Consider the following 25603-nt stretch of genomic DNA (forward strand, 5'->3'; position numbering starts at 1 on the left):
TTTTTTTTTTTTTTTTTTTTTTTTTTTTACTTTGTCGTCTGAACGGGTACAAGCGGAGTCATTCGATAAAACGAGTTAGCAAAAATATAACGAGTTTGATGTATACACCGTCTTTTGGTGTTTACCCCGTCAAAGTCATCATGATGGAAATTTGGCTTCGATTAAGTCACAAATGATGATCGCCATGCTCATCAACAAAGCGTAGCAAGTTTCATCTCGTCATTTTTGTGACCATTGAATAGACTACAGTTGGTAAATGAAAAAAAAACCAAACCCCCACTGATACAACTAAGCTATCTTTGTCATTGTTTCCTATCATTCAGACCACGAACTGAGAAAGTGAGAGAACATTCTCGGTCAGGGTGGTATGGACGAATGGGGGGCGCCAATGGGTGGGTTAGTGTTAAGGTTGTCTTGGCCATCTAGGTGTAGCCTGGTCTATCCAAGGAGGTGGGATGGCACACCGAGAGGTGAGTAGTCTGAGCACTATTATTTATGACTATGAGTAGGGTTTGAGAATTGTAGGGGGTAGAAGGGATGTTTGTGAGTATATGGTTCTGACACAACAAGGAAATCCAAGGTCAGAATGAAGTTTCATTACGAGACGAAGTCGAAAGAGTATCTACATGTTATGTCTTGTAGCTATCATCTCCCTCACCTTGGAGCGGTTTCGGTGAGGAAGTACTGACTCGACCCAAGACGTGGATGGTGGTGGTGGATGGACCAGGATCAGCATCAGCATCAGCATCATTGCGATTGCGGCCGTGTTACCCGGAATTGAAAGTTGAAACCTTCCGTGGTGTCCAGGGGACGCGCAACATCAGATGCCTGTCTGTCTGTATGTGCGTGTGTGCCCCAGCTCGGCTCGGGTCTGAAAGCTGTAGCTGTAGCTGTAGCACATTACATTGCATTATTCAAGCACTTGCAGACTGCAGTAAGTATTTTGGTTGCGTGGATAGCGGTGTACCAAGTTAGAAGGTGGAGGAAAAGAATTCGTCTGCCTAGAAAAGATGGAACAAAGCCTGTCGTTAGATGCTGCCGCCTCCCCATTGGTGGCAGACTAACTACTGCAAGCCCCCAGCGGATGAGGTGCCAGTTTAGCTCAGAGGCCAGCCATCATCAACAAGTTAGTGAATGTTGCTATTTGGATTGTCTTTGGTGTTGAGGCAACGTGCACGTCTGTGCTCAAATTGTTTGCCGGTGGCCGGACAGCCGCAAGCCAAGTGGGCAGCAATCTAGAACCTAGAAATAGGCGGGTGAAGGCCAAAACATTCCCCGGAACGCTCGGGCTGTATGAGGCCTTGCATCGACTCTGCTTGTTTTGAGAGAGGAGGATGAGTGGATGATCTTTTCTTGCCCGAGCTATCCAGCAAAGAGTTGGAGACTTCGCATCCCATCCCATCACCACCTCATCATGTAAGCGCCCGCTGTGGAGGAGGTTGAGAGGGAGGGAGAAAGGTGGGGGTCCCAGGAGTAGCTACCGAGAAAATGCTAGTGGAGCCCACCTCAGCCAGAGCTACCCCTGCAACGTCCCGAAGAGCCCCTAGAGGCTAGGAGTTGGCTCCCCGCGACCCGCCATAGCTCCCCACGGCTGCCCATGGGATCTGGGTTTCTAATTGATCTTCTCTCCACTTGGTGCATCAAATCCCTGGGTGCCCCATATGCTTGTTTCCCGCTCTCAACCTCATTCATCATGGACAATGGGTGTGATTTTCGATGACGGGTGTGCAAGCTATCTTTTTCCGTGCCACCGTCTGCGTCAATGGCTGGCTGTTTGTCCGAGATTGGCGTTGAACAGAGAGGGACGCGCAATGATGTCGTGTCGTGTTTGTATCTGTGTCTCCAAGGAAAAGACGTGAATGTGAGACGTAATAGAAGGGAGAGAAAAGAGGCTGCCTCTAGACCGTCACCTCAGAATTAGAGCTGCATATGCATGTTCTGATGTGGGCATTGAGAAGCAGCGGAGAACCCCACGTTGTTATCAAAGCTATAAAAAAAAAAGTCGGAGGGTTATGAGAGAAGAAACCCGGACCGGCTGTACAATAGCAGGTTTATCAATTGATTGAGAACAGAACATGTAGCAGTGCCTTGTTTGACTGATGATACAATTGTCAGTTGGGAACTTTGGAAAATACCTTATGTAACCCAACTTTGCGCAATACCTTCAAGACGAGGCAAGAGGAAACAACACCATCTCACCTCAACTAGTCAAGCCTACCTATATGTAAATCACCATAGAATTTTCTCACAACCCACAGAAGTACTAAGGTAGCCCATATTTAAATATTCAAAACAAAGACTAGTTGAGTCTCAGACCATGTAATCAATGCTCCCCCACAATGTACTGCTTCTGCGTGCCTGAATGCGCCTCTGCAGTGGTCTAGTCCAAGTCTCGTCTTTGATCAATCTCTTGACAGGAAATGCAGTGACCCTGTCAGTGGCCCTGGCAATCGATCTTGTGACCATCACAAATCTCCCATCCCGTCTCACATTTTGGAGGAAGCCCCCGGCTGATGCGACATCGGTGCCCCGGTCCCTCCATGATGTGAGGTGAGGGTGAGGTGAGTCCAGCTTGTGCTACCCCCTTTCTTAGACCCGAACTAATAAACTTCTAATTCAGGAACCGTACCAATGTACCTCCATACCATTTCTACAGTTGCTTGCTACATACAAATCCGACCTCACCGTCTTACACCGAAGTCGGTGAAGAACCGTTCTCCCTTGCTTGGGTGTCAGGAAGCGTGCGTGCCGGTGGTTGCTCCACCTACGTGTGTATTGTATCTGGATGCCATGGAACCTATATAAATCCATTGCCGGTCGGAGCTAGTTCCCCATGACCTGTCATCACACATACGCATTTTCTACGACTTTGACTTCATAGAGATTCTTTTCTCGCTTCGAACAAAAGTTCATCTGAAGCTGTACGTTGTCCCTAACAAACTACTTCTTCTTATTCTCATTGCCTTAAACACGTCATGAACCTTGCCAACCACTTGGTTTTTTTTTTGCTGTGGCCAAATTCAACGATCATGGCGACTAACAAGTTATAGGTTTTCATCGACACCTTCTCCGCACCACCTTGGAGAGATAAGTTTCTGCTGCACCATAGCTCAGGTAGCATTTGCCACCAAGCTTGCCTCCAGTCCCGGATCCGAAGATCAAGCCCGAATCTCCGTTGTTTCGAGACATCTATCTCAGATCAGCTCTACACAGCGAACAAAGCATAACCTGAATTGCCGTTCTGGAGTCGCTATTGAAGAGCCCCGAAAATAGTACCGGTCCTCCCGCAGTCACCTAAATTTGGAACAAGCGAAACGTGCCTTTCCTGAACAAACAGCATTGCCATACACTGCCCAAAGGTCCATCCCGTGCTCTTGGACTACGGAGTTTTCCTGCCGCGAGATCTGCACTTCACATACCTAACTATTCTATCTTTGCCTGCACTCTTACTCCCGGTTCCACTGTTCTCTCAATCCAGGCCCCCCGCTGCTACCCTCCTTGAACAAGCACTAGAAGCCCCCAGAGCCGCCAGACGAGAGCAGATCCCTTGGTTCTAGCCTTAGCTGAAGTCATCTGCACCGTACCTTATCGCTTACAGTCCAAGGACTTTGCAACACCATACCACACCACACCCATTCGTTCGCCTTCCTCACGGACATACCGCCACACTAAATTCTGCACCTAGTCTACCTTACCTTTCTACCTGGCAAGCAAAGTAAAAGCTTTCCCAGCGACCCTACCATACAATTTCTGCGACAAGGAAAAAAAAAAAAAAGGTTTCGTGCCCAGGTCTAGAGTTTTCTCTGCATTGCTCTCACTGCTTGCACTCCCTCCACCTCCGCAACACACTTCACACTCTATCTGTGATTTACTTTCGGACCCACAACCATTCGACTATATATCGAGAGAATCCCTTCATCTATTCAACTCTTCTTTTACAATCTTCATCTTCCGCTCTATACCCCTCTCTCGCTCGAGCACTTGTGTCTGAACCAAAGACCAAGACCTTCTAATATATAATCACTTCTTCTCCCGCTATCACTCCCGTTCTTGTATACCCATATCCTACCTATTCTCAACCACCAACCTTCACAACCTTCACAATGGCATTTTGCTCCATTTCTCGCAACATCCTCCGCGCCACTCGTGCCCCTGCCGTTGCTATCCCCAAGAACTCGCGATGCTTCTCGGCCACCCCTGTGCAACGTGTCATTGACACCAACTTGAAGAAGAACGTTGTCCGGGAGAAGGAGGTTCCTGTCACAGTCTACAGTGCTGGCCAAGGCACTGGTGACAAGCACACAGTCAACGTCCCCGAGGCGGCTGCTCGAGTCCCCAGCGAGCCTCGTGCTCCTTCTCACGAGAGCGACATCGTTCAGCCGCTCACCCGCAAGACCTTTGAGCAGCTCCCCCACACCATGCGCAACATGAGTGTCTATGGCAAGACCATCATCCTCACTGGCGCTGCCCGTGGTCTTGGAAACCATATGGCTCGTGCTTGTGCTGAGGCTGGTGCCAAGAACATTGTTCTCTTTGACGCCAACCAGGAGCTTGGTGACGAAGCCGCAGCTGAGCTTCACGACAAGACTGGCCTACCTGTCTCCTTCTTCAAGGTCGATGTTCGTGACGGTGCTGCCATCAACGCTGCCGTCGACGAGGTTGTCGAGCGCTATGGTGCTCCTGATGTTCTCATCAACTCTGCCGGCATCGCCGACTCCAACATCAAGGCTGAGACTTACGACCCTGCCATGTTCCGTCGCCTTATCGACATCAACCTTACCGGCTCTTTCCTCATGTCTCAAGCCGTTGGACGTGCCATGATGTCCGCTGGAAAGCCTGGCAGCATCATTCTCGTCGCCTCCATGTCTGGCTCCATCGTCAACTTCCCCCAGGAGCAGAGCTGCTACAATGCCTCCAAGGCGGGTGTCATTCAACTCGGCAAGTCCCTTGCGGCTGAATGGGCCAAGTACGACATCCGGGTCAACTGCATCTCTCCCGGTTACATGGACACTGCCCTCAACCGAGTCCCTGCGCTTGACGCCCAGAAGAAGATCTGGAAGTCCCTGACACCCCAAAACCGACTGGGTAACGTTGACGAGCTCAACGGCCTCTGCATCTACCTCGCCTCAGACTCTTCCAAGTTCATGACTGGTTCCAACTGCATCATCGACGGTGGCTACACATGCTACTAAGCGAGCGGCGCCCTATTTTGACGGTTAGCGAAGAATGGTTCCTACGAATGGCTGGATCGGGAAGGCCCTGAAAGAGGATTTGATTTTCTTTGTTTGGAGTTCCGGAAACAATTGGTGACCTATTTTTTGAGCAAGGACCAAGGACGAAAAGAGACGTATGATGATAAAACTAAGATCAGCTCTGGATACCATAGAGCAGGATGAATCTGCCGTATTAGACACGGAGCGAGGCGATCCAGACAGAGGATCTAGATTTAATAGCCAATGGCATATAATGAATCCAATAAAAAGAACCACTTGTCTTTTTGGTGATTGTATAAACGAATATCCTTCCTCGTCGCTTGATTAGACTTTCGGGTGTGAAACAAGGTTAATGGGTATCGTGCGCTAACAACCGAAGTCTGCAAGAGGCAGATCGTGACTTTGACTACGCAAAGTGCAATGCCGAATGCCAAACCACGTGCAGTCTGGTCCAAGTCTAATCCACCAATGCACGTCAATGTCAATCAATCATCGCATGTTCCCGAGCAGCCAATCACGATGGCACTTGCATGTTGAAAACGGCAATCCAGCTTGAGCCAATGATTTGGGTCTAGGTTATTCTCACCGCTCCTATTTTCGCAGCTTTCGAGACGATCAGAACCGGGTCAAAGATCCGGCCAGCCTTTTTATTTTTCGGTTCGCCAACTAAACTGGCGGTGGAGAATATGGGCCGATACTAACATGAAGGAAGAGAATAGGAGACATGAGGTCATGCCTAGAGTCAGTCTCCTGAATCGACGGATATGGGAGAGACATTAGGGCGAAATGTCTCATGAGGATGCAGGAACCAAGACAAGAATGCCCTCTGTACCACAGTGAAAGTTGAGTACATAAACTCAAGATTACGACACAGCCAAGTAAAGAGCTGAACCTTTCGATAAACAACGACTCATGTGAAACGACACTACAGATTCAACGAACCAAGTCCCTCCACGTTCCAAGGATCCCGTGCAAGACACATACACCTGCATATCATGGAGGACCCCGAGGTGCCACCGGCAGACCGCATTGTCGTTCCGGCTCATGATGGAGGGGGGTCTTCGGAGGTGAGCACGGTTAACTCATGCAATGACTCGGAAGGATTAGAGCCTCTCAATCATCTGCTGTCTCTAACTTCTCTTCCTATTCTTCTTTTCTCCTTATAAAACGACCAAAACACATACTCGCTCATGATATCTTTTTCATAGTCTACTCAACATTCCAATATCAAGTGCAGGTTCACATAACCAGCTCATCCTTTACATCGCCACCTCAAGAAAGGTCTCGACATCATTTCCAAATATGCAACTACTCTGCACTCCCTCCATCTCGCTGGTCCGCGCCGCTCGGTCCTTGCGTAACCGACTCATCAAGAAAACCCTCCTCCCAGCCCGCGCTGCAGCCGCCTCCGTACGCAACTCAATACACTTCTCCTCACCATTCTCGTCACACTCCCACGACAAGCTCAAACACCAAGCTCGACCTGCCGCCCTTGGCACTGTTGCGGTGCTTGGCAACGGGCTACCCACGGGCATGGAAGGCCACGCCGCTGTCAGAGAGGGCGAAGGTTGCTCGAGAGTCCGGAAGCATATCAGCCCCTTCTATCAACAATGGGAGCAAGGCAGCCTCATGTTCCAGAAGAGCAAGTTCTTGTAGGACGGGAGACATCGAAGAAACAAAGTATGGTCGCCACAGGCTGGTCTAGTGATTTTGTTGTTTTGCCTTGTCGTCTTTGCGTTAGAGTGTTTGGTTAGTATTGGCTTCGTTTGTTCGGTTAGATTGATTGGCTTTGAGCGTTAGGTCTGTTAAAACATAGTCACTCAGAGTGACTGACACCTGAACACTAAGAACTCCATTTCGTATCATCACCACAAACACATTCCAAAAAGCCATGGCACTAATGTAAGGAAGCAAACTATTTTTTTAGGATTCAAAGCTGGTGAGGAGACATGGCCAGGTCTAGTATCGTGACAGACCCAGCCTCGAGTGCGAACTCGATGTGCAAGAACAATTCGTATGCAGGGGTATATCCAGCGTGTCATATCTATGTGCTGCTAGGCGTCATCTTGGTGTCCGCCTGCTGGCACCTTTTGGGTTTTTCTTTTCTTGCCATGTGTCGAACTCGCGACCTCATGCGCATAACATAATCCGAGCCACCCCTTGACGCGGCATCGTATCAATTCCAACTTCAAGATGCAAGGCCTGCTATGACAGTTGAATAATTTGTGGAACAAAATGGTCATTAGATAGTTGGGTATGCAGAATCGTGACCCAAGGACGGTTTGTGCCCGTGGGACGTCGTTAATTGAGACCACCGTATCGACTTGGAGATACATCGATCATCGTCTGAGAAACGCCGGCAACAGTCGGCGAAGTCTCTCTTTTCTCACTGGGGGATCTGCAGGAGGAACTCTTCTCCCGGGGTTTACCTACTGCCCCTTGCGAGCCTTTTCTTGCGCCCTCTGTTCTCGAGCGGCTCGCACCAATGGCGATAGTTGACCTAGATCAACACACTGCTTCATGAATTCATGCTAAAAAGGGTCAGTGGAATCATTTAACCGGGGAGCATTGGGGGCTTACCCTCAGCAGATCATGAGCACTGGCTCGCTTCTCCGGATCCACCTTGAGTGCAAAGTATAGGAAGTCCTTGAACACAGGAGAAAGATCCTGCTCATTCTTAATGTGAGGAGTTCCGTTGGTTGCAATCAACCAAAGGGCACGCAAGGGAGATTCCGTCAGGTATGGTGGCTCGCCTTCTATCATTTCGATAGCCATGATACCCAGAGACCAAATGTCAACCTTGCGCCCGTACTCTTTCCTAGTAACGACCTCGGGCGCCATCCAGTAGGGTGTACCCACCATGGTTGTTCGCTTGTTCTGGGCCTCGTTGATGGTCGCACAGAATCCAAAATCGGCTGTTACGGTTAGTTGTGCCTTGCACCGCCATTGGAACACTTGTCACTCACTCAGCTTGATCTTGCCCTCTAGGGATAGCAAGATATTGTCCGACTTGATATCTCGGTGAATGACTCCCTTGGAATGCAGATGTTGCAGACCAAGAAGGGTCTCGCGACACACAGAAGCGATCTGTCCCTCGGACATGATATTGAAGGTAACAACATCCGTAAGGCTGCCTCCCTCCATAAACTCCATGACGACCCACAGCTCGCCACCACATAGATAACTGTCGATAAAGTTGACGATGTTGGGATGTGAACTATCCTTCATGACAAGAATCTCGTTGATAATCAGGTCCTTCTTAGGTTGCTGTTCGAGATTCATCTGCTTGATAGCCACCAACCTGTTCGTGCCACGCTCGTGACCAGTGAAAACACCTCCAGATGCACCCTGGCCGATCTTGTTGAATCCTCGGTATATGTCTCGAGGGTCGCCTTCGCTACAGATGCGCTTAAGGGCAGCAACAATATCAAGACCTGCGCTCTGACGAGCCCGGTGTCGTGGCCTAGCCCCAGGCACGGCTGCTCCAGGAGCCTGCTGACGAGGAGCGTTGTGCATACCATTAGACTCGGGGGCACGGCCGTATCCAGGAGCTGCTTGCATGTTCGGGTTCTGGGGATGAGGAGTTCGTTTACTAGGAGCACGGCCGATGCCGCCAGACATGGCAGCTTGGGCCTGGGCCATGGCTTGCTCTTGCTGCTGCTGCATAAGTTGTTGTTGATAAGCGGCGGCTTGCGCCTGAGCGAGCTGTGGGTTGGGTTGCGGTGCAGTTGGGGCGTATGTAGGTCCAGTGACGCGCGAATTGGATCTCGATCGGTGCTCTTCGGGGAGCATAGGGCCAGCATCCTTTGATATGCCGTAGGATTCGTCGCCGGACTGAGACATACCGATGCCTGAGTCCTTGGTCGAGTATGCGCCTTGAGGCATATGTCGATTGCTCATGCTGACGGGCGGTTTCGGGGCTGGGCGACTGGGCATCAGGTCCTTACCAACCTGGCCTCGGGGAACAGGCGGTGGTGCTCGGGGATTCTCAAAACTTCCTTCATGATTGACAGTTGGAAACCTGTGGTTCGTAGGTGAAATATTGTTCGGTGACATACCCATATAGTTTGACGGGTACATGCCCGGTGATGCTGCAGTTGCCGGAGAGGTGGCATACTGACCAGCATGATGAAATTTCTCAAGGACCTGATCCTCTGGGGGCCTCTCCGTGGTCTCTTTGTAGAACTGCAAGATATCAACCATAGTTTGCGGGTTTTCTCGCCTTTCCTTTTCAGGAATTCCGCTTTCGTTGATAAGCCGCTGCCATTCTTTTGGCAGACCCTAGAGTCTGTTAACGAGTATAAGAACAAAGAGAAGGGAGAACTGACTGTGAACTGGCCTGTGGAACTATCATAGCCAACATGAGTAACGTGGACGGGATTCTCGGGTGCAGAGATAACGGGCTTCTTGGGCGATCCTACCAAACTGTTCATGAAACCGGAAAATCCTGACTTCTTTCGCAGAACAGCAGGCTTGAGGTCCTTGCCATCGTCGGAATATCTCTTGGGGTTGACCGAAGGCCCATCAGTTGGAGCCCTTGGGCCGCCTAGACTCTTCTCGTTCAAAGACGAGTCCATCGCGGAGAAGCTGGTCGAAGTTCGTAGGGCAGGGCTAGCAAGCCTAGAGTCGGTGGGCGCCTTGACGATTTGGGGCGGGAATTGACGAGGGGCAGCAGCCTTCGGACTAGGAATCTTTATCGATTCGATGCGGTTCAGAATAGCAGCGCCGTCAAAAGGAGCGCCGATCAGGTCGTCAGGCACGGCTGTCTTACTGAGAGGGCGGAGGTGAGAATCGGAGAGACGGTCGGGATGACGGGGGACAGGCGCCCAGTGATTAGCGGGGGTGAAGTCGCCCTGGGGTGAGATGGGCGATGGGACAGGTCTTAGGGTGTTGCTGTTGGCGGATAATTGAGGATGAGATCGATCAGAGTCTTGCCAGTCGGACACGGTCGCGGGGTTTGACCGGGCTGGGGGAGCGCTGGGGGCTCTTCTCAGACTCTGGGAACTGCGTTTGCTCTCGAGGGACTGGGCGTCGAAGGCACCACCATCGAAGCCAGAGGAGGAGCGAGCGTAGGCGTAAGTGGGAGGTTTCTTGATGAGCTTTCGACGATGTGAAGTTGCGGTATGAGCAGACGCAGACGACGCAGAGGTATATCCGGGGCCGTCCATGATCCAGCGGCAAGCAGGAAGCAGCCTGTCAACTGAGGGCAGTTGGGTTGGGGGGGCCCTTTGGGGCTAAAAAAAGGCCTTAGAGGGGACGGCGGGCTGCTGCTGTTAGGTACGGGATTTTTTTTTGTGATGGGCCGACGAGCAGCAGGTGGAGGAGACTGACTAGACAGAAACAGAACAGGTATCAAGTCACAGGGTGTGTGTGCAGGGAAAATGAGAAGGGGAGGGGAATCAGAAGAGATGCGCAGTGCATGCAGTGCCGTGCCGTGCAGGTCTGGCTCACTCAAGAGATAGATAGATAGGCCCTTGGGCTTTCAGAATCAAGCAAGACCAGAGGGAACAAACGAAGCCAAACAACAGGAGGAGTTTGACGGGGGGACTGGGGATTGGATGCACAACGCAGTGCAACGCGGGGGGTATTGATATTGTTGTGGTGTGTTGTTTGGCCCGGGTGGCGATGCTGAATTGGTGATGGCGGTCCTGCAAGTGGAATTAAATTACTTGCTTTGCCTTGCTTCGTCTCTGTTTCGTGCTGCCTTTGCTTCTGCGTTTCCTCTCCTGGGAATCCTGCCCGGTGACTTCATAAAAGGAAAAAAGGGTAAGCTGCTGTTCGGGGGATAACAGGATAAGTGGGTTGGGGAGATCAAGTTCGGGAAGACAAGTACATAAGAGAGAGGAAGCATGAGAGCAGGAAACCAACCTACGTAAGGTACAATTATACACGCACTGTGTCGTATTCCTCAAATCAAGGGGAACTGAACGACAAGAAGGGTGAGTGAGATGACCTGGAATGCGGGAGGTGGATTGGGCTGTGGGATAAGATATTACAATGTAGCATGGAGGCCCTTGAATTTAAGAATTGTGATACAAACGGCCGATGGGGCAGCCTCGTAGTGTAGTGCAGAGCAGTGCAGCACATGGTGCGGGCTGTCAGTGTTTCCGGACTCCTCTACCGTGATGCTGACGGTATTATCAGGAGTCCTGCGGGGGTGACACGGTTGCAGAGTCTTGCTGAGAATGGATCTCTCTGATGATGAATTGTTCAAACGACTGGAATTGGGGTCTTGATTAGCGAGGTTGTTTAGAAACAAGACATCAAGAGGCCCATGCTTCAAAATGAAGGGCCCTTCAATGCCTGAGCACCATCAGAGAATGCTTGGTAAGGTAGCAGACAGCTGTGAACATTTGCCTGATAAGGCTTTCCTATCCAATCCGATCTCAAAAGCTTCCTACAAGTGATCCAGTGTCCTCCGTAAAATCCCCTGGAAACCCTCATGTTGATACAGACGTAATGGCTCTAATTGGGTTTCTGATAGGCAAGGAACCGAAGAAATGGCTTGGACCCTGGACCCCAGCATATTGGGATAAGGTACATGCGATCAGTGGGGCAGACAACTCATGCAAAGGTACCTTGGCATTTAGCTGGCACTGATACCCAACCCAACTCCCGTTAACTTCTGTCCCTGTTCCAAGCTCATCCAACGTCCCCCACCGTCGTTGCAACGCCATCTCTTGTCCCTCGGGCCGTTGGCGCGACTCGACAGTGTGAAAGCATCTTGCCAGCACTTGGTGGTTGGACCAACGGCAAGGTTGGAGGGTCATGGATGGTATTACTGCATCTTTTTCCCCCCTGAGCGCCTCGCAAAGAACGCTCTGCTCAAATGGATGCTTCACAGGATGACGACGCGGGGTGAATGGCGTATAGACCGCAAGTGGCTAATGTCACCTTATTTTTGTCGTTTACACTGGATGACGAGCTCTGATTCTGACGCATGGTGGCTGCAGAAGGTGGGTATATTTGAGAATGAATGAATAGACAGACAATAGTGTGGGACAGATGTTGGTTACAGACTCAACCCAGCCGTTTCCAATCGAATCAATCACCCATTGTTAACAAACAGCCTTCAATGAATGCAATCACATATTATGGCTGCACTCTACTGCCGGTGGCCGCTTATTAGCCTCTAATGTTAATCGCTCGTACGGTTCGCTCTGCTCCGTACTCGTTGCACATACTCGCACTAGAAAACTTATATGAATCACGTCTTCAGGTTTTGTAACTTGGATAACTAACGTCAGTCTTGTGTGCATTATGTCACCCCAATGACTCGTTAAACTGGGCATGTCATTAGACCACAATCATGGCCAAGCGCTTAGCAAATCATGTTATCGTGGAAAATTAATCGATCTGTATGTATCTTGCTCATCGAGCACTGCAACGCTGTTTGTATTAGACAACCCCCAGCCAGATACATATGTACAGCTGCATCCACGCTACCATCCCCCCTGATGTATGCCTGCTGACCAGTAACATATTGAACGTTCCTGTCGCAGGTTCATCACGATCAAGTGTGAGTGGAATCGAATGCATCTTGATTCTTGACTGAGTGGAGTTTGTTCTCAAAGCCGGGCGGGAAGATTCAGGAGAAGCTAGAGATCAAAGTTTGGGCAAACTAGCCAGTCCTTGGCCAATCTCAAGCAACTGTCTCTCCCAAGCTGAGACTAGCACAGGCACAAGCTCGACTTCAAGCTCAACTGCCCCGTCCTCGTGGGTCAGAACGCTCGCGGCTGGTGGAGATTGCCGACGATTTTGCAGGTCTTAATGGGAGTCAAGCATCGGTGATTTACCATAGCCGTGGCTGGGCAGTGTTGGCTCCGACGCAGTCTCTGTTAACCGCTGCTCTCGTATGCTCCGAGTCGACATACTGATATGTCTAAGATCTATTGCTGTAGGTGATTCATCATCTGAAGTTGAAGAAAATTTTGTGTGCGGGGCATCAACAAGGCACCGCAATATTGCGCCCAGTATTAATTCAGTAGGCGTTACAGCTTGGTCATGATGGGGCACAATAATGAACTTGTCCCCTCATCGGCCATTCATCATGCTGGGTTCTTGCATCCAATGCTTACAGCTGCTGGATTGTTTCCTTGAGTGATCGCACGGCGTCTCCCTCATTCCGTCAGTGACCTCGATCTTGGTTATTGGTTAAGGTAGCCTCCTCTGCCAGCATCTGTATTTGCTATGGAACTTACCTTCTTAGCCTTTGCCTTGGTACTCAGGGAAGCAAACAACTTCCAGCAATCATCAAAAGACATGTCAAATCAAGGACGAAATCAGCAAAGCTGCTTACTAGGCTTCTAACAATATTCTGACAGTTTCCTCCTACACCCTCGAAGGAGGGCCAAGACATGCAAGTTCTGAGAGGACTTCAAGTTCCACCACCCATTCTTGTCTCCCCCGGGATTGGAGCAAGACAACGGCTATTGTCATTAGCTTGATACCCCTAGTACTGACCAATTGTTTTAACCCGAGACAAGGAGGACGAGCCGCAGGTAGCTGGCTTTAAAGGCACAACTTTGGGGGCGGTTAGCAACGTTTCAAAGTCCATTCAATTCTTGCCATTTAACTACCGCTCAACTCATCTCAATGACAAACTCGGAACGGTAGCAGTAGGCTTTGATGTCGTAGAAGATACAAATAATCATAAATAAAAGTAATATGGGAACCTGGATCCTCAATTGCTTTGCATTCTCGTTGGCTGAAGCTATTGCACAGGCAATTCCTCCAATGCCAGGGGCCAACCTTGTAAGTTGGGATTGTTCATGTTCTCGACGATCCGGGCCAGTTACCTATCATCCGCTCCACGACAGGATACCCTTAACTGGCAATCGCCCTAAATTTTGTACAACTCATACGACCAGCACTGGCTGGAATAATGCCTGTCTGTATTAAGTTAAGTCCCGGGACAGCGCATAGCTCGTTAGTCGATACGAACAGCTGCGGACTTCTCTGGTTTTTCGATTACATACGTGTCCGCCATATGTGAACTGATCGCCTTGTTAAGATGTAAATTGCAAGAGCCGGGCCCATGCCAAAGTGGCATACCGATTTGAGTTCCATCGGACATTATTTCATGTTCACATGACATGATTGTCTTCTCTGTTCGCAGTCGACCATAGTTGCTGATATATGAGTCGCGATATGGGCTCTGATTCAAGTTGACGGATACTTGCAAATACTGTTGGGTAACCTATACCACCAGTTACGAATACATGACGAGATATCTCAACATTCTCCAGGCCTGTTCAGCTGCCACATCACTATTCCGTGTGATGGGATGTTGTAATCCCTGTTGGTTGCTTGAACCGAGGCCACAGCACTATGCCTCAAGAGGACGGAGTGTGCCATCTCCAGTCAGTACCTGCAGTAGTTGCCAATGCACCAGGAGAAACGCTGTATCAACCTGCAGCAAGCTTGGTAGCATTTGACGTGATGATTCACTTAATATAATTCATCTACTGTGTGGGTGGACGTGATACAATCTTTGAACGGTGTGGGCGCATTGCAACAGTGTAAAATGTCTCAACATGGTTTAAAAAGGTTCCCTGGTTGGTGAATTGTAAGCTCACCGGAAAATAAGCAGCATGTTGACTCGGACGTTAATAAGATCAGCTCTTATGGCTATATGTCCCAGGTTCAGAGAGTGTCATATATCATGGTGGGATTGAAGTGCCGTAGATGGGCAGGTGGAATGCCATTACTTTTCTAAGAACTTCTTCAACTACCGGGAGCAGCCTCAATACGTCGGAATTCTATTAACAACGTACACATGTATTTGTGCTTACTGTCGTTTGATTCAAATGCTCTCTCCTGCATACAAACACACGTGAACAAGGTTTGACACAAAAGGTAATATTGCAGGTAGGAAGCCTCAGGTCAAGTATTGTAGCAGCTGACTTAATGAAAAAGGGCCATGAACCCACGGGTATTTAGAGGAGCCAGTGGCTTCTATTTGAGATTTGAGTCTGAGGTGTCTGTATGACGGCATTCAAAAAGGATTATTTATATTCATCATCCATTGAGATAGTGGCTTTGATAGTGTACGTCTATTGGGACAGGCCGATGAATAATTCATCTCAAAGTTTGAACATCCAGGCATCAATGCGGCTTGAGGGCCACGAACCTGACAGGCAAACCTACACAAAATTCGTGCAATTGTTTCAATCTGTGGTTGATAAAAGGCTGAATATATCACCATACCTACCTTACAATGCACAACCCACCCCGCTTTCCCCTTTAAAACTTCGCCTTCTCAAAAAGGACTGGTGCCCGCTGCCTCGGACAAGCTTCGCGTAAATTCTAGGTGTCTCCGTTAGCATAATCCCTGCACCAAGGAAAGGTGGCCCTACTGTACTTCGTGGGGAGAGGTCGCGGTCTGGAGAAACTTCCACCTCACCCTCAACTTTGTCCATGACAATTCATCCTCAAACCTCAATCATCTTCTTTGAGTCCGTCGTATTTTCGGTCTACGGTCTCTAGCACAGCTCTGGTTCTCCCTTCTGGTTACCGGTTTCCATCGTCTGCTGTCTCTTGCACAATGTTCTAGAGACAAGACTCCCTAATACATCTGATCATCCCTCCTCTATCGAACCTCACAATTTTTCAATACCTTTATTTGGCCGCAAAGCTTGATTGCTCTCGTAGCCAATTGAACTCGGTGAGTATTTACTACGCAAAATTCTTGCATAACACTCCCAATTCGATTTGGATTGACCCCTTTCTGACATCCAACATCAGTTCATCTGCCACCAATACCGACTCTAGCTAGCTACACCGTTCGAAACAACAAACCACGCTTACAATGGCTTCCGAAGCTCCCGCCAACGAGCTCTCTGCTGCTCAGAAGCTCATGCAGAAGCACGCAGAGGCTCCTCATCATGTCACCGTCGAGGATGCACCTGATGAGGACCTTCCCATCCGTTCTCCTGCCGAGGCCTCTAGCTCCGCCGAAGCCCAGGCTCCAGCTCCCAAAGCAGCTCCCAAGCAGACCGCTTCTAAGACTCTCGATACTCAGTCGCATGAGTTGTTCCCCGAGCTCGGTGGTCCCAAGGGTAAGGCTGCCAATGTGGCGCCCATCTGGGGAGCTAAGACCGCGAACGGCGCCGCCTCCAACGGTGGCTCTCGTTCGTCTACTCCCGCCTCTGGTGCTGCTACCCCTAACAAGCCATCTATGTTCATTCCTGGCCGCAATGTCGAGTCTGTCACCCTGGATCCCCAGTACATCATGTCTCGTAGTCAGCTAAAGAGGCCCATCCCTGATATCATCAAGGATCTTAACCGCAAGTCTCGTGCCACCCTCTCGATGGGCACCACCTCCAACGGCCGCTACAAGTTTGATGCTACTGGTCCTCAGGATGTCGCTCAACAGGCGCTCAAGGATCTGATCGGTCAGATTGGTACTCGAGTAAGTTTTCGTGTCTCCAATTCGCGAGCTAAACTAATACTTGCTAGGCTGCCATCAAAGTTCCTATTCCTCAGTCAGCCCGCGCCCACATCATCGGTAAGGGAGGATCCACGATCAAGGCTCTCCAGGAGAAGTCAGGTGCCAAGATTCAGCTCCCCAAAGTCGACGAGAGCAACCCTATCGATGAGGAGGATGACGATGCTACCATTGATGTGACTGTCGAGGGTAATGCCCTCTCTGCCGCTTCTGCTCGAGATGCGATCCTCAAGATTGCTGACGAACGGTCTGCCAATGTCCAGACTAAGGTTCGGGGCATTCCTGCTGCCTTCTATCCCTTTATTGCTGGTCAAGATAATGCATTTGCTCAAGCTCTTGAACAAGACAGTGGTGTGCAGGTTCGCATCCCTCCCCTGCAGGCATACTCTACAGGGCCAGCTGCTGTTACTGCCAACCCTGGTGAACGACCTATCTTCGCCCCTGCTGGCAACGACGATAGCCACATCCAGCTTGCTGGTGACCGAGCTGCAGTGCAAAAAGCTCGCGCCGAGATTGAGCGCCGAGTTGCCCAGCTCCACAGGGAACTTGCTGCCGAGCAGCTGTCTATCCAGCGTGGCCGCCACCAATTCATCGTGGGCGACCGAGGTGTTCCTGCTGAGCAGTTCTTTGCTGATACTGGCTGCTCCATTCTTCTTCCCACTGAAGAAGATGATGACGTTATCACTGTCATTGGACCCGCTGACGAGGTTGCTTCTGGTCTGGAGAAGGCCATGGATCTGGCCATGGGCATGCAGATGTCCAACTTGGATATTGCTCGATTCCACCGCAACGCCCCCGGCGGCGCTGCTGCACATGCTAGCAACGTGACTCGATATCTTCGTCAACGCAGGGAAATCGAGCGCCTGGAAAAGATCTACAACACTCATATCAACACTCCTTTCTCAGAAGGCGGTGCACTTCCTTGGGAACTTTACTCACGTGAGGGCAAGAACGCCATTCGTGCCCAGTCCGAGATCACTGGCATTGTCAATGCCCAGCCTCCCTCCCGCATGAGCGCTATCCCCATTGACCCTTTCTTCCACCAGCACCTTCGTAACAACATTTCTCGTCAAGTGAAGAATGACTATGGTGTCCAGGTTGTTGTCCCTGAGACTTCAGAGGGCAATGTTCCTGTCCTCCTGGTCTTTGAAGGTCCTGATCCCGCCGATGGTCCTTATCAGCTGCCTAGCACTAAACCAACAGATGCCGAGATCCGTGCCTTTAAGAAGGGGCTCGAGGATGCCCAGAAGCACATTCTCGAGCTGATCAACAAGCAGGAAGCTATCACTAGTGCTGAGCTTGATGTACCTGCCAAATACCATGAAAGACTTAGACGATTCATCAAGAAGGAGCAGGAATCTCGAAAGTCGGACCAGATTCCTGTCCGGGTCTCGAAGAACGGAACTCGCATCACCCTTAGAGGACCTGCTTCTGCTGTCGAGTCTCTTGCTGCCAAGTCCAATGCTTTTGTGGAGCAAGAGAAGGAGGACGAGAAGGAGCGAGGCTTCACTTTGTCTTTCGATTTCCCTCAGAAGTTTGCCAATCACTTAATTGGTAAGGGTGGCAGCAACATTCGTGAGCTTCGAGACCGTTTCGACGTTGAGATTCAGGTCCAAGATGGCAAGGTTGAGCTCAAGGGGCCCAAGGCTAAGGCCGAGACTGCTCGCTCTCACATTCAGAGTCTCGCTCGTACATTGGCAGATGAGACAAGTCACACCCTGAAGATTGATCCCAAGTACCATAGGGAGTTGATTGGGGCTCAGGGAAGCCAGATCAACCGGCTGCAGACCCGTTATAAGGTCCATATTTTCTTTCCTCGATCTGCTAAGTCTGCAGATGATGAGCAGTCGAATGTCGATGCCGAAGAGGGTGCCAAACCTCGTCGACAGCAGGCTCCTGATGAGGTCATCATCCGAGGTCCCAAGAAGGGTGCTGACGAAGCTCGGGATGAGATCTTTTCTCTTCACAAGTATCTTGAAGAGCATTCGGCTACCGCCACTGTTGCCGTGCAGCAGAAGCAAGTCGGATCTCTGATCGGACAGGGTGGTTCCGCTCTAGACGAGCTTCGCCAGGCTACTGGTGCTCGCATTGATGTACCTCAAGACCGAGACACCGATATTGTCGAGATTCAGATCAAGGGTACCGCTTCACAGGTCGCCAAGGCCAAGAAGGTTCTTGAGGAGAAGCGAGCTGTTTTCGACGATACCGTAGTCCGAACCCTTGATGTTGATAAGAAGTACCACAAGGCTCTCATTGGAGCTGGCGGTAAGTTTATACCTTTTACGTCTATTTACACAATAACTAACTGTTACAGGCTCCAACCTTCGCGACATTGTCGTCAAGGCCGGTGGCTCTGACGACCGACGAGAGCTTGCTCGCACCATTCAGTTCCCCAAGCAGGAGGCTGATGGAAATACTATCAAGATTGAGGGTCGCACTGATGTTGTGAACAAGATTGTTGAGCGTATTCAGGAGATTGTGGGTGAGCGTGAGAGCCAGGTCACTGAGATTGTGGATGTTCCTATTGAGAACCACCGTTCGCTCATTGGCCGTGGTGGTGATACAAAGCGCCAGCTCGAGTCCAAGTTCACCGTCTCTATCGACGTTCCCCGCCAAGGTGATGGCAAGACTGGCGTCAAGTTGACAGGCCGCCCTGAGAACGTGGCCAAGGCTAAGGAGCATATCCAAGGACTTGTTCAGCAGCAACAGGGTGAGACCATCCAGGTCCCTCGCAACCTTCACCACTCCATTTCCAACGGTGGCCAGTTCTTCCGCCAGCTTCGTAACAACTACTCGGTCACTGTTGATCATGCTGGTCAACCTCTGCCTGCTAAGCCTGACTCTTCTACTCGCTCTAACGTCGGAGCACTCCCTCTGATCACTGATGACGACGATGCCACATCCGAGGCACACTCGTGGAAGGTTGTCCAGATTGATGCTGGTGACGATGGCGATTTCCCCTGGGTTCTGCGCGGTTCATCTGAGAACGTAGAGAAGGCCAAGGATGCCATTGCCAAGGCTCTTGAGCAGGCCAAGAAGAATGATGCTACAGGCTATCTGGTTCTCCCAGACCCTCGAACCTACCGACATGTCATTGGTCCCAACGGCTCCAAGGTTAACTCGATCAGAAAGGAGAGCAATTGCAAGATCCAGGTCCCCCGTGATCAGGCCAAGGACGAAGCCATTGAAATTATTGGAACCAAGGATGGAGTTGAGCTGGCTAAGAATCTGATTCTTGAAGCTGTGCGTGAGGGCAGCAGCAAGGCCCGGGAGTAATGATTGGGTTGATTTAGCCATTCCTGAACAAATTGCAATGGTATATGGAGTATTCATGGAGAGAATGGATATTCGCTGGGGAAAAGCGTAGTTACCAATTTAATAACAATCAAGAATAATGATGAGATGCCTTAATCTTTCTCAGCTTACCTAACTGGACGTATTGTGAGGATGCAGTGATGTACTGTAGTCTCTTATTCGTTTTCGGATAGAGCTGCCATGCTCAAAGTAGACTGCATACAGCATGGAAATTAAATATAAGTTATCACGTGAACGTCTTTCCACCCAACGCAACACCATACCTAACATCTTAATGTCTAACACACCGCCCTTAACTCTGTATCGCATTGTGATAATATTCGCAGGATTGACTTTGCCCACCGCGAATGCTATATTCCAAGAATTGAGCTGTATTCTACGTAGATGGGTTCACAATTGTCGCCAGCGACAGTCCCCTGGGAGGGAGTCTCAGGTCAGGAGCAACTTTTTGTTCTGATCACAGGTGCCAATAGGTTTGCTCAATTACTCCAGGCTATAGGGAACGACAGCTAATACAACTCAAGTGGTATCGGTCTCAGTATTGGAGAACGACTGATTGACGAATTCCTTGCTACACGATCTTTGCGCTCCCACCTCATCCTCATCCCCACCACACGATCCAAGTCCAAGTCCTTACAAACGATCCAAACCCTTCGCGACTACGCCAAAAAAGCCGCCCAATCTTCTACAGCACTACGTTCACGGTTCGGCAGTTCATATCGCTGGGAAGACACCGTTGCACGAGTCCATGTTTTGAGCTTGCAGCTTGACCTTTGTGACTTGCGCGGAGTGTATTCTTTCGCAAATGCTTTGTTACGAGGCCCGGTGAGCAATCCTGAGGGGCTGCAGGGCGAGTATCTACGAAATGTACGCATTCCCAGGCTGGATACTGTAGTATTCAATGCTGCGTACGGTGGATGGTCAGGGGTCAATTATCCCAAAGCTGTATGGACTATCTTGACCCAGGGGTTGGTGCAGTCTGTTACTTGGCCAAACTTCAAGATGGCCCTCCCTACCGCTCTATTGAACGAAAAGCGCAGCTACAACTATGTGAGTCGGAGTCTCAGCATCTCAAGGATTTCACCGATTGACTGAATGCAGCCTAAGGAACCTTTACTCGGCGAGGTCTTTACAGCGTGTGTTTTTGGTCATTACATATTGGCCCATGAACTCCTTCCACTACTTAGTCGGCGATCCGAAACCGAAACACCCGGCCGTCTTGTCTGGTCCAGCAGCCTTGAGGCCATCGATAATGTTCTCGATATGTCCGACTTCCAGTGCTTCAATGGCAAAGGCCCGTACGAATCCGCCAAACGGGTCACCGATATCCTCTCCCTTACTGCAACTCTTCCTGCCGCCATGCCATCTTCCAGCCGCTTCTTCACTCCCGACGACCCCAATGAGGCCCGCGATAAACCCATTCGACCGCGCATGTATCTCACCCATCCGGGTATTGTTGCCAGCACCCTATTCCCAGTTCCCTGGTTTCTCATGTGGGCATATGAACTTGCTCTTCTGATCAGTCGCTGGATTGGCTCGCCCTGGCACAACACAGACAGCTATACCGGTGCCAAATCCCCTGTTTGGATTGCGCTCCAAGAGCAATCTGCGCTTGATGAACTAGGTGCCGAGCGCATCAAGTGGGGGAGCAGCTCGAACCGTCACATGCAGGTCGAAGTTAAGAAGACAGAAGTTGAAGGCTGGGGTTGGGAGGGCAAGGTCGAGGATGCGGCGGCGCTCGAGGCGGACACTGCTGTTGGTGTTTTTAAGAAGACCATCGGGCGAAAGAGAGGCGCTAAAGACGTGAACAAGGAAGATATCATGAGATTCGAGGAACTGGGCGCCGAATGCTGGAAAAAGATGGAGAACATGCGATACGAGTGGGAAACCATTCTTGGGGTTAAATAGGCATAGAGGACAAAATCCCATCGTGGTTAAAGGATCCAATCGGCGTTTAACTAAAAAGGAAATGGGTATATTGCGACAATGACAGTAATATTAATAGCTCCCAATGTCATAGCTTGGGAAACCATACGTCAGGCCCCTGTTGCATTCAGTTCGAAATCCAATCATGCGTTAGTCGTTACAGTCGTGTCCGACCGGTTTTGTTCATCTGAGCGAACACGTCGAAGCATAGTCTTTTCTTTCCGGCCAAAAAGCCCCAGGCACAAAGGGAGGGGCACTACGGCAAGAGCCACAACTGCTTGGAAGATCAGGGCATTCTTCATGTTCTTCGGAGGGTTCGCATCCTTATCTGCCACGAGCGCATCGCTAACGATGATGAAGATAGCGCCGAATAGCTGGCCACCAGCCCACGCCAAAGTTGAAGTGATTTCGGGGCTGAGTGGGTGGCTGAGTTCGATGAGAAATTCGAGTGCGATAGGAACCAACGAAAAGGAGGAGGCACCCAGAATGGCGAGGACTACGTAGGGACCAGCAATATCCCTCGTTTCAGGCATCCAGACAAAAACCAGGTAACTGACGCCAACGAGGGGGACAAGAATCTTGAGAGTTAGGAGGAAACTCTTCGTGCGATCGATAATGGGTGACGAGATAGCGGAGGCGATGAGTCCAACAACGATAAGGACGGCACCGCCGATACCAGCTTCATCGTCAGAAAAGCCATATGGCGAGAAGATCTGATTGAGAAGTGAAGAGATCGAGTTGAAGAAACCGACGTATATGGAGAAGGGAACAAGGATCAGCCAGATCTCGAGAGAACGACTCAAAACCCCAAAGGATTCACGGAGACTGAGTTTAGGGGTCTCAGCTGCTGGACCAACTGGCGAAGGAGGTTTGGCTGGAACGGCGAACGCAGGCACGGCACAAACCGTTGACTAGAACCGTTAGCTATGGAAAACCAGAAATTGGAAGGGCACTTACAATGATGGAGATGTATAGGACCATATTTGACACATCGCCAGATTTCTTAACCATGAGTGGTGTAATTAGTTGTCCAAATGCTGCACCAAACGGGTTGGCCAGACTTGTCAGAGCTGTTGCGGCGACACGTCCACGGTTAGTGAACCACAAGTCCGAGTATCGAGTTGGTGCTGCAAGAATAAAAGGTTGGGCAAATCCAATGATGATCTCTCCAGCCATGGCATAGGCAATATTTCCACCACTAGCCTTGGTAGAACCAGCGTAACGAATCCAATTGCCAATGAGAATGAGAACGGCGGCTGTCATGAAGGCCAGCTTCGGACCCCGATGGAGGATGGCAATACTGATGGGAAAGACAGCCACAAATGCAAGGAAGAATGCAGTGCTGATCCAGTTGATGGTAGATTCGCGTACATCATAGTACTCGGCAGCCTGTGATGCTACTGGTGCAAAGGTCATCCACTATCGTTCTTCTGTCAGCATATGCATCTTATTCGATTGGTGGCGTGGGAACTCTAAACTTACATCCCACGACACAATAATATTCATCAGCGTAAGCTGAGCGAGACCAAACCAACGTCGTTTGTAAGTGCGATACTCTGTCGATACTCCTTGGCGAATGCTACCCTCCTCGGCCTCAACATCTCCTTCGCCCTCACCTGTTGCTCTGCGCTCTTGAAGAGTGAAGTCCCTTGAGCCGAGCTTCTGCTTGCGCCAGAAGCGGCCACCAACACCGTCGCTACTCATGATGCTGAATGGACCAGGGAGTTGTCGTGATCACTTGGATTCTTGCGTAAGTGATTTCTATCAAGACCTGAGGGTGGAGTTGAGAGGTTGAAATGGGGAGAATACGTTTCTTTCGATTTGCGATGTTGAAACGATGATGCGTGACAGGGACAGGGATACACCGAGCAACGGCAGTGTCAGTCAGTGCCAGTGCCAGTATCGGTTTCAAGAAGAGGTCCAGCGAGCAAGGACGTCCTTATGCACTGTCCGACTGTGGTGGTCGATACATGCAAGAGGAGAGCGTGATTCAGCACTGATAGAAATGTAGGCAAAGATATTGAAGAAAAGGAGTTCAGACGGAGAATTGACAACACCCCCAGCGATGGTGTTTATCACCTCACTTGATTCAAAGTCGCCTCACTGTGATGTCGCTCTCCTCTGATCGAGTCCTCGGATTGTTGGTTCAACCTTGAACTTATTACTCGACGTTTACTGGGATCCTCGCCTCGGCCAGACTTTAGGGGTATTTTGATTGATGGGTCGATCGCGGATTGTGGGAGGGTTTCAGCTTGGCAATCCTAGCGGGCTTATAGATGCATTGTAGCTGTTGAGTAATTGGGCGACAAGTGGTGGACGAGCAATGAAGAGATAAAGATCTTATTTGATCTGGGAGAGGGGGGAAACGGTTTAATTGAATCTAATCTACCTTGGAAGGAGGACGCTGAAGCCAACTGCCATTGCCGTCAACCGGAATCTTGCCATCCACAAGAGGAAGTCCGTGTGGCACCTTTGCCATCACCTGCCTACCATACCTGCACCTTCAGTACTTCACAGACATCTGCATCGAGGACAGCACGCGACGCTAACGCTAACGGCTTAAAGCTAGGCCTTCTGATAGGTCGCTACAGGCTCTACAGTTCAGGATCAGAAACGCCCTTGCTGCAACATCCATCTCAAACTTCAACCAACCGAGCGTAGATTATTTACTAACTTGATATAGCACAGGCCGGTACCACCTTTACTCATGTTGGTGATCTATCTGTAAAGAGGCAATATCTCCTTTTAGTGTTCATATCTAGAGACTATTGATGCAAGTTTTGTATGAGACGGAAGCTTTGACGTGCACAGCATGCTTCCTGTGGTCTAACAAAACACAGAGACTATTCAATTTTATGCATCTATATTCAACCTCGTATCGCCATCTCGAAACCATCCAAACAAGGAATCTCAAAGCGAGCGTAAATAGGATCCAAGATCCAGGATCAGGTAAAGTTCCAATGCAACCACAACATGCACCCTAACTAATCAAGCCAACCGAACGTTATTACTTTTAACCGAGTTCTGTATGTCTGCGGCGTTGCTACAAGGGATTGGTATTGGCTTTTGAAGATCTTAACGAAAGTCAATTAAGAAGAAGTTTATATCTAACTTCCCCAGGTTTTAGTATATTTCTTCTAACCTTTATTGACCCTAAATGTCAGAAGATTGATATTGGCCGGTGGTAGGAAATCGAAGTTCTCATGATTTACGACTTAAACAAATGATCTGATTATTATCACGAAGCCCAGAAACTGTTGTCAACGCTTAGAATTAGAAGAACTTTCTTGTAGGCCACTAAACGAGGCGGGGTCTCCAATACCTCCAACTTTGTTCCAGGACCCTGTTCCTAGCACACTCTAATGCCTACAACGCTCAAAACGATGAGCCAAAATGTGTCACTCTAACTGTGCCGTGTTCCGATATCCCACCAATCTATTCTTTTTCGTTCTGATCGCACCGAGGTGTCACATGTACTATTTAGCAAAGGAAGAAATAAAAGTGAGGGGTGATAGAAGGTTTGGCATTACAATATACCCATGCATTATCTAAATAGTCAATAGTCTTTGCCATGGCGAGAGAAATATATCGGATATTATTTATAGTAGCACCGGTCTATTGTAGGCATAATGTTTAGATAACATCCTCAAAGTGGGTAGTAATCACTACCTATCTTTTCTTTCCACAGAAGATTTGGGGT

The 25603-nt window shown here is 49.8% G+C and overlaps 6 protein-coding genes across 24 annotated transcripts; 4 read left to right on the forward strand and 2 right to left on the reverse strand.

Annotated features, from left to right (window-relative positions):
• The first annotated feature begins 2619 nt into the window (after positions 1 to 2619).
• FOIG_05916 (uncharacterized protein) lies at positions 2620 to 5517 on the forward strand. The gene is made up of 2 exons (XM_031204809.1): positions 2620 to 2921; positions 3051 to 5517. The coding sequence occupies exon 2, from the start codon at positions 4104 to 4106 to the stop codon at positions 5190 to 5192; it is 1089 nt and encodes a 362-aa protein (XP_031065058.1). The 5' UTR covers positions 2620 to 2921; positions 3051 to 4103; the 3' UTR covers positions 5193 to 5517.
• Positions 5518 to 5823: 306 nt separating this feature from the next.
• FOIG_05917 (uncharacterized protein) lies at positions 5824 to 7190 on the forward strand. The gene is made up of 2 exons (XM_031204810.1): positions 5824 to 5870; positions 5926 to 7190. The coding sequence occupies exon 2, from the start codon at positions 6516 to 6518 to the stop codon at positions 6867 to 6869; it is 354 nt and encodes a 117-aa protein (XP_031065059.1). The 5' UTR covers positions 5824 to 5870; positions 5926 to 6515; the 3' UTR covers positions 6870 to 7190.
• FOIG_05918 (STE/STE20/PAKA protein kinase) lies at positions 5888 to 11285 on the reverse strand. 14 transcript variants are annotated; one of them, XM_031204818.1, is made up of 6 exons: positions 11210 to 11235; positions 9542 to 11136; positions 9272 to 9494; positions 8180 to 9211; positions 7794 to 8128; positions 5888 to 7744 (listed from the first exon to the last, which is right to left on the reverse strand). In XM_031204818.1, the coding sequence occupies exons 2-6, from the start codon at positions 10379 to 10381 to the stop codon at positions 7643 to 7645; spliced, it is 2532 nt and encodes an 843-aa protein (XP_031065063.1). In that variant the 5' UTR covers positions 10382 to 11136; positions 11210 to 11235; the 3' UTR covers positions 5888 to 7642. The 14 variants fall into 14 exon arrangements, with proteins under 14 accessions (XP_031065063.1, XP_031065062.1, XP_031065064.1 ...); XM_031204819.1 differs by having other exon boundaries at positions 6099 to 7744; positions 9542 to 10477; positions 10545 to 11285; XM_031204820.1 differs by lacking the exon at positions 11210 to 11235 and having other exon boundaries at positions 6179 to 7744; positions 9542 to 10477; positions 10665 to 11051.
• Positions 11286 to 15589: 4304 nt separating this feature from the next.
• Positions 15590 to 20068, forward strand: FOIG_05919 (uncharacterized protein). Its single transcript, XM_031204825.1, has 3 exons — positions 15590 to 16626; positions 16674 to 18927; positions 18977 to 20068. The coding sequence occupies exons 1-3, from the start codon at positions 16024 to 16026 to the stop codon at positions 19936 to 19938; spliced, it is 3819 nt and encodes a 1272-aa protein (XP_031065074.1). The 5' UTR covers positions 15590 to 16023; the 3' UTR covers positions 19939 to 20068.
• A 133-nt stretch (positions 20069 to 20201) lies between these two features.
• On the forward strand, positions 20202 to 24359 carry FOIG_05920 (uncharacterized protein). Of its 6 annotated transcripts, XM_031204830.1 has the most exons (5): positions 20202 to 20450; positions 20502 to 21027; positions 21079 to 23653; positions 23755 to 23910; positions 23967 to 24359. In XM_031204830.1, the coding sequence occupies exons 1-3, from the start codon at positions 20362 to 20364 to the stop codon at positions 21883 to 21885; spliced, it is 1422 nt and encodes a 473-aa protein (XP_031065079.1). In that variant the 5' UTR covers positions 20202 to 20361; the 3' UTR covers positions 21886 to 23653; positions 23755 to 23910; positions 23967 to 24359. The 6 variants fall into 6 exon arrangements, with proteins under 6 accessions (XP_031065079.1, XP_031065077.1, XP_031065078.1 ...); XM_031204828.1 differs by having other exon boundaries at positions 21079 to 23910; XM_031204829.1 differs by having other exon boundaries at positions 23755 to 24359.
• On the reverse strand, positions 20826 to 24297 carry FOIG_05921 (uncharacterized protein). The gene is made up of 3 exons (XM_031204832.1): positions 23386 to 24297; positions 22861 to 23322; positions 20826 to 22814 (listed from the first exon to the last, which is right to left on the reverse strand). Exons 1-3 carry the CDS (start codon positions 23605 to 23607, stop codon positions 22047 to 22049), a joined length of 1452 nt encoding a protein of 483 aa, XP_031065081.1. The 5' UTR covers positions 23608 to 24297; the 3' UTR covers positions 20826 to 22046.
• Positions 24360 to 25603: the final 1244 nt, after the last annotated feature.

The sequence above is a fragment of the Fusarium odoratissimum genome (genome assembly GCF_000260195.1).
Source record: "Fusarium odoratissimum NRRL 54006 unplaced genomic scaffold supercont1.8, whole genome shotgun sequence".
NCBI lineage: Eukaryota > Fungi > Ascomycota > Sordariomycetes > Hypocreales > Nectriaceae > Fusarium > Fusarium odoratissimum.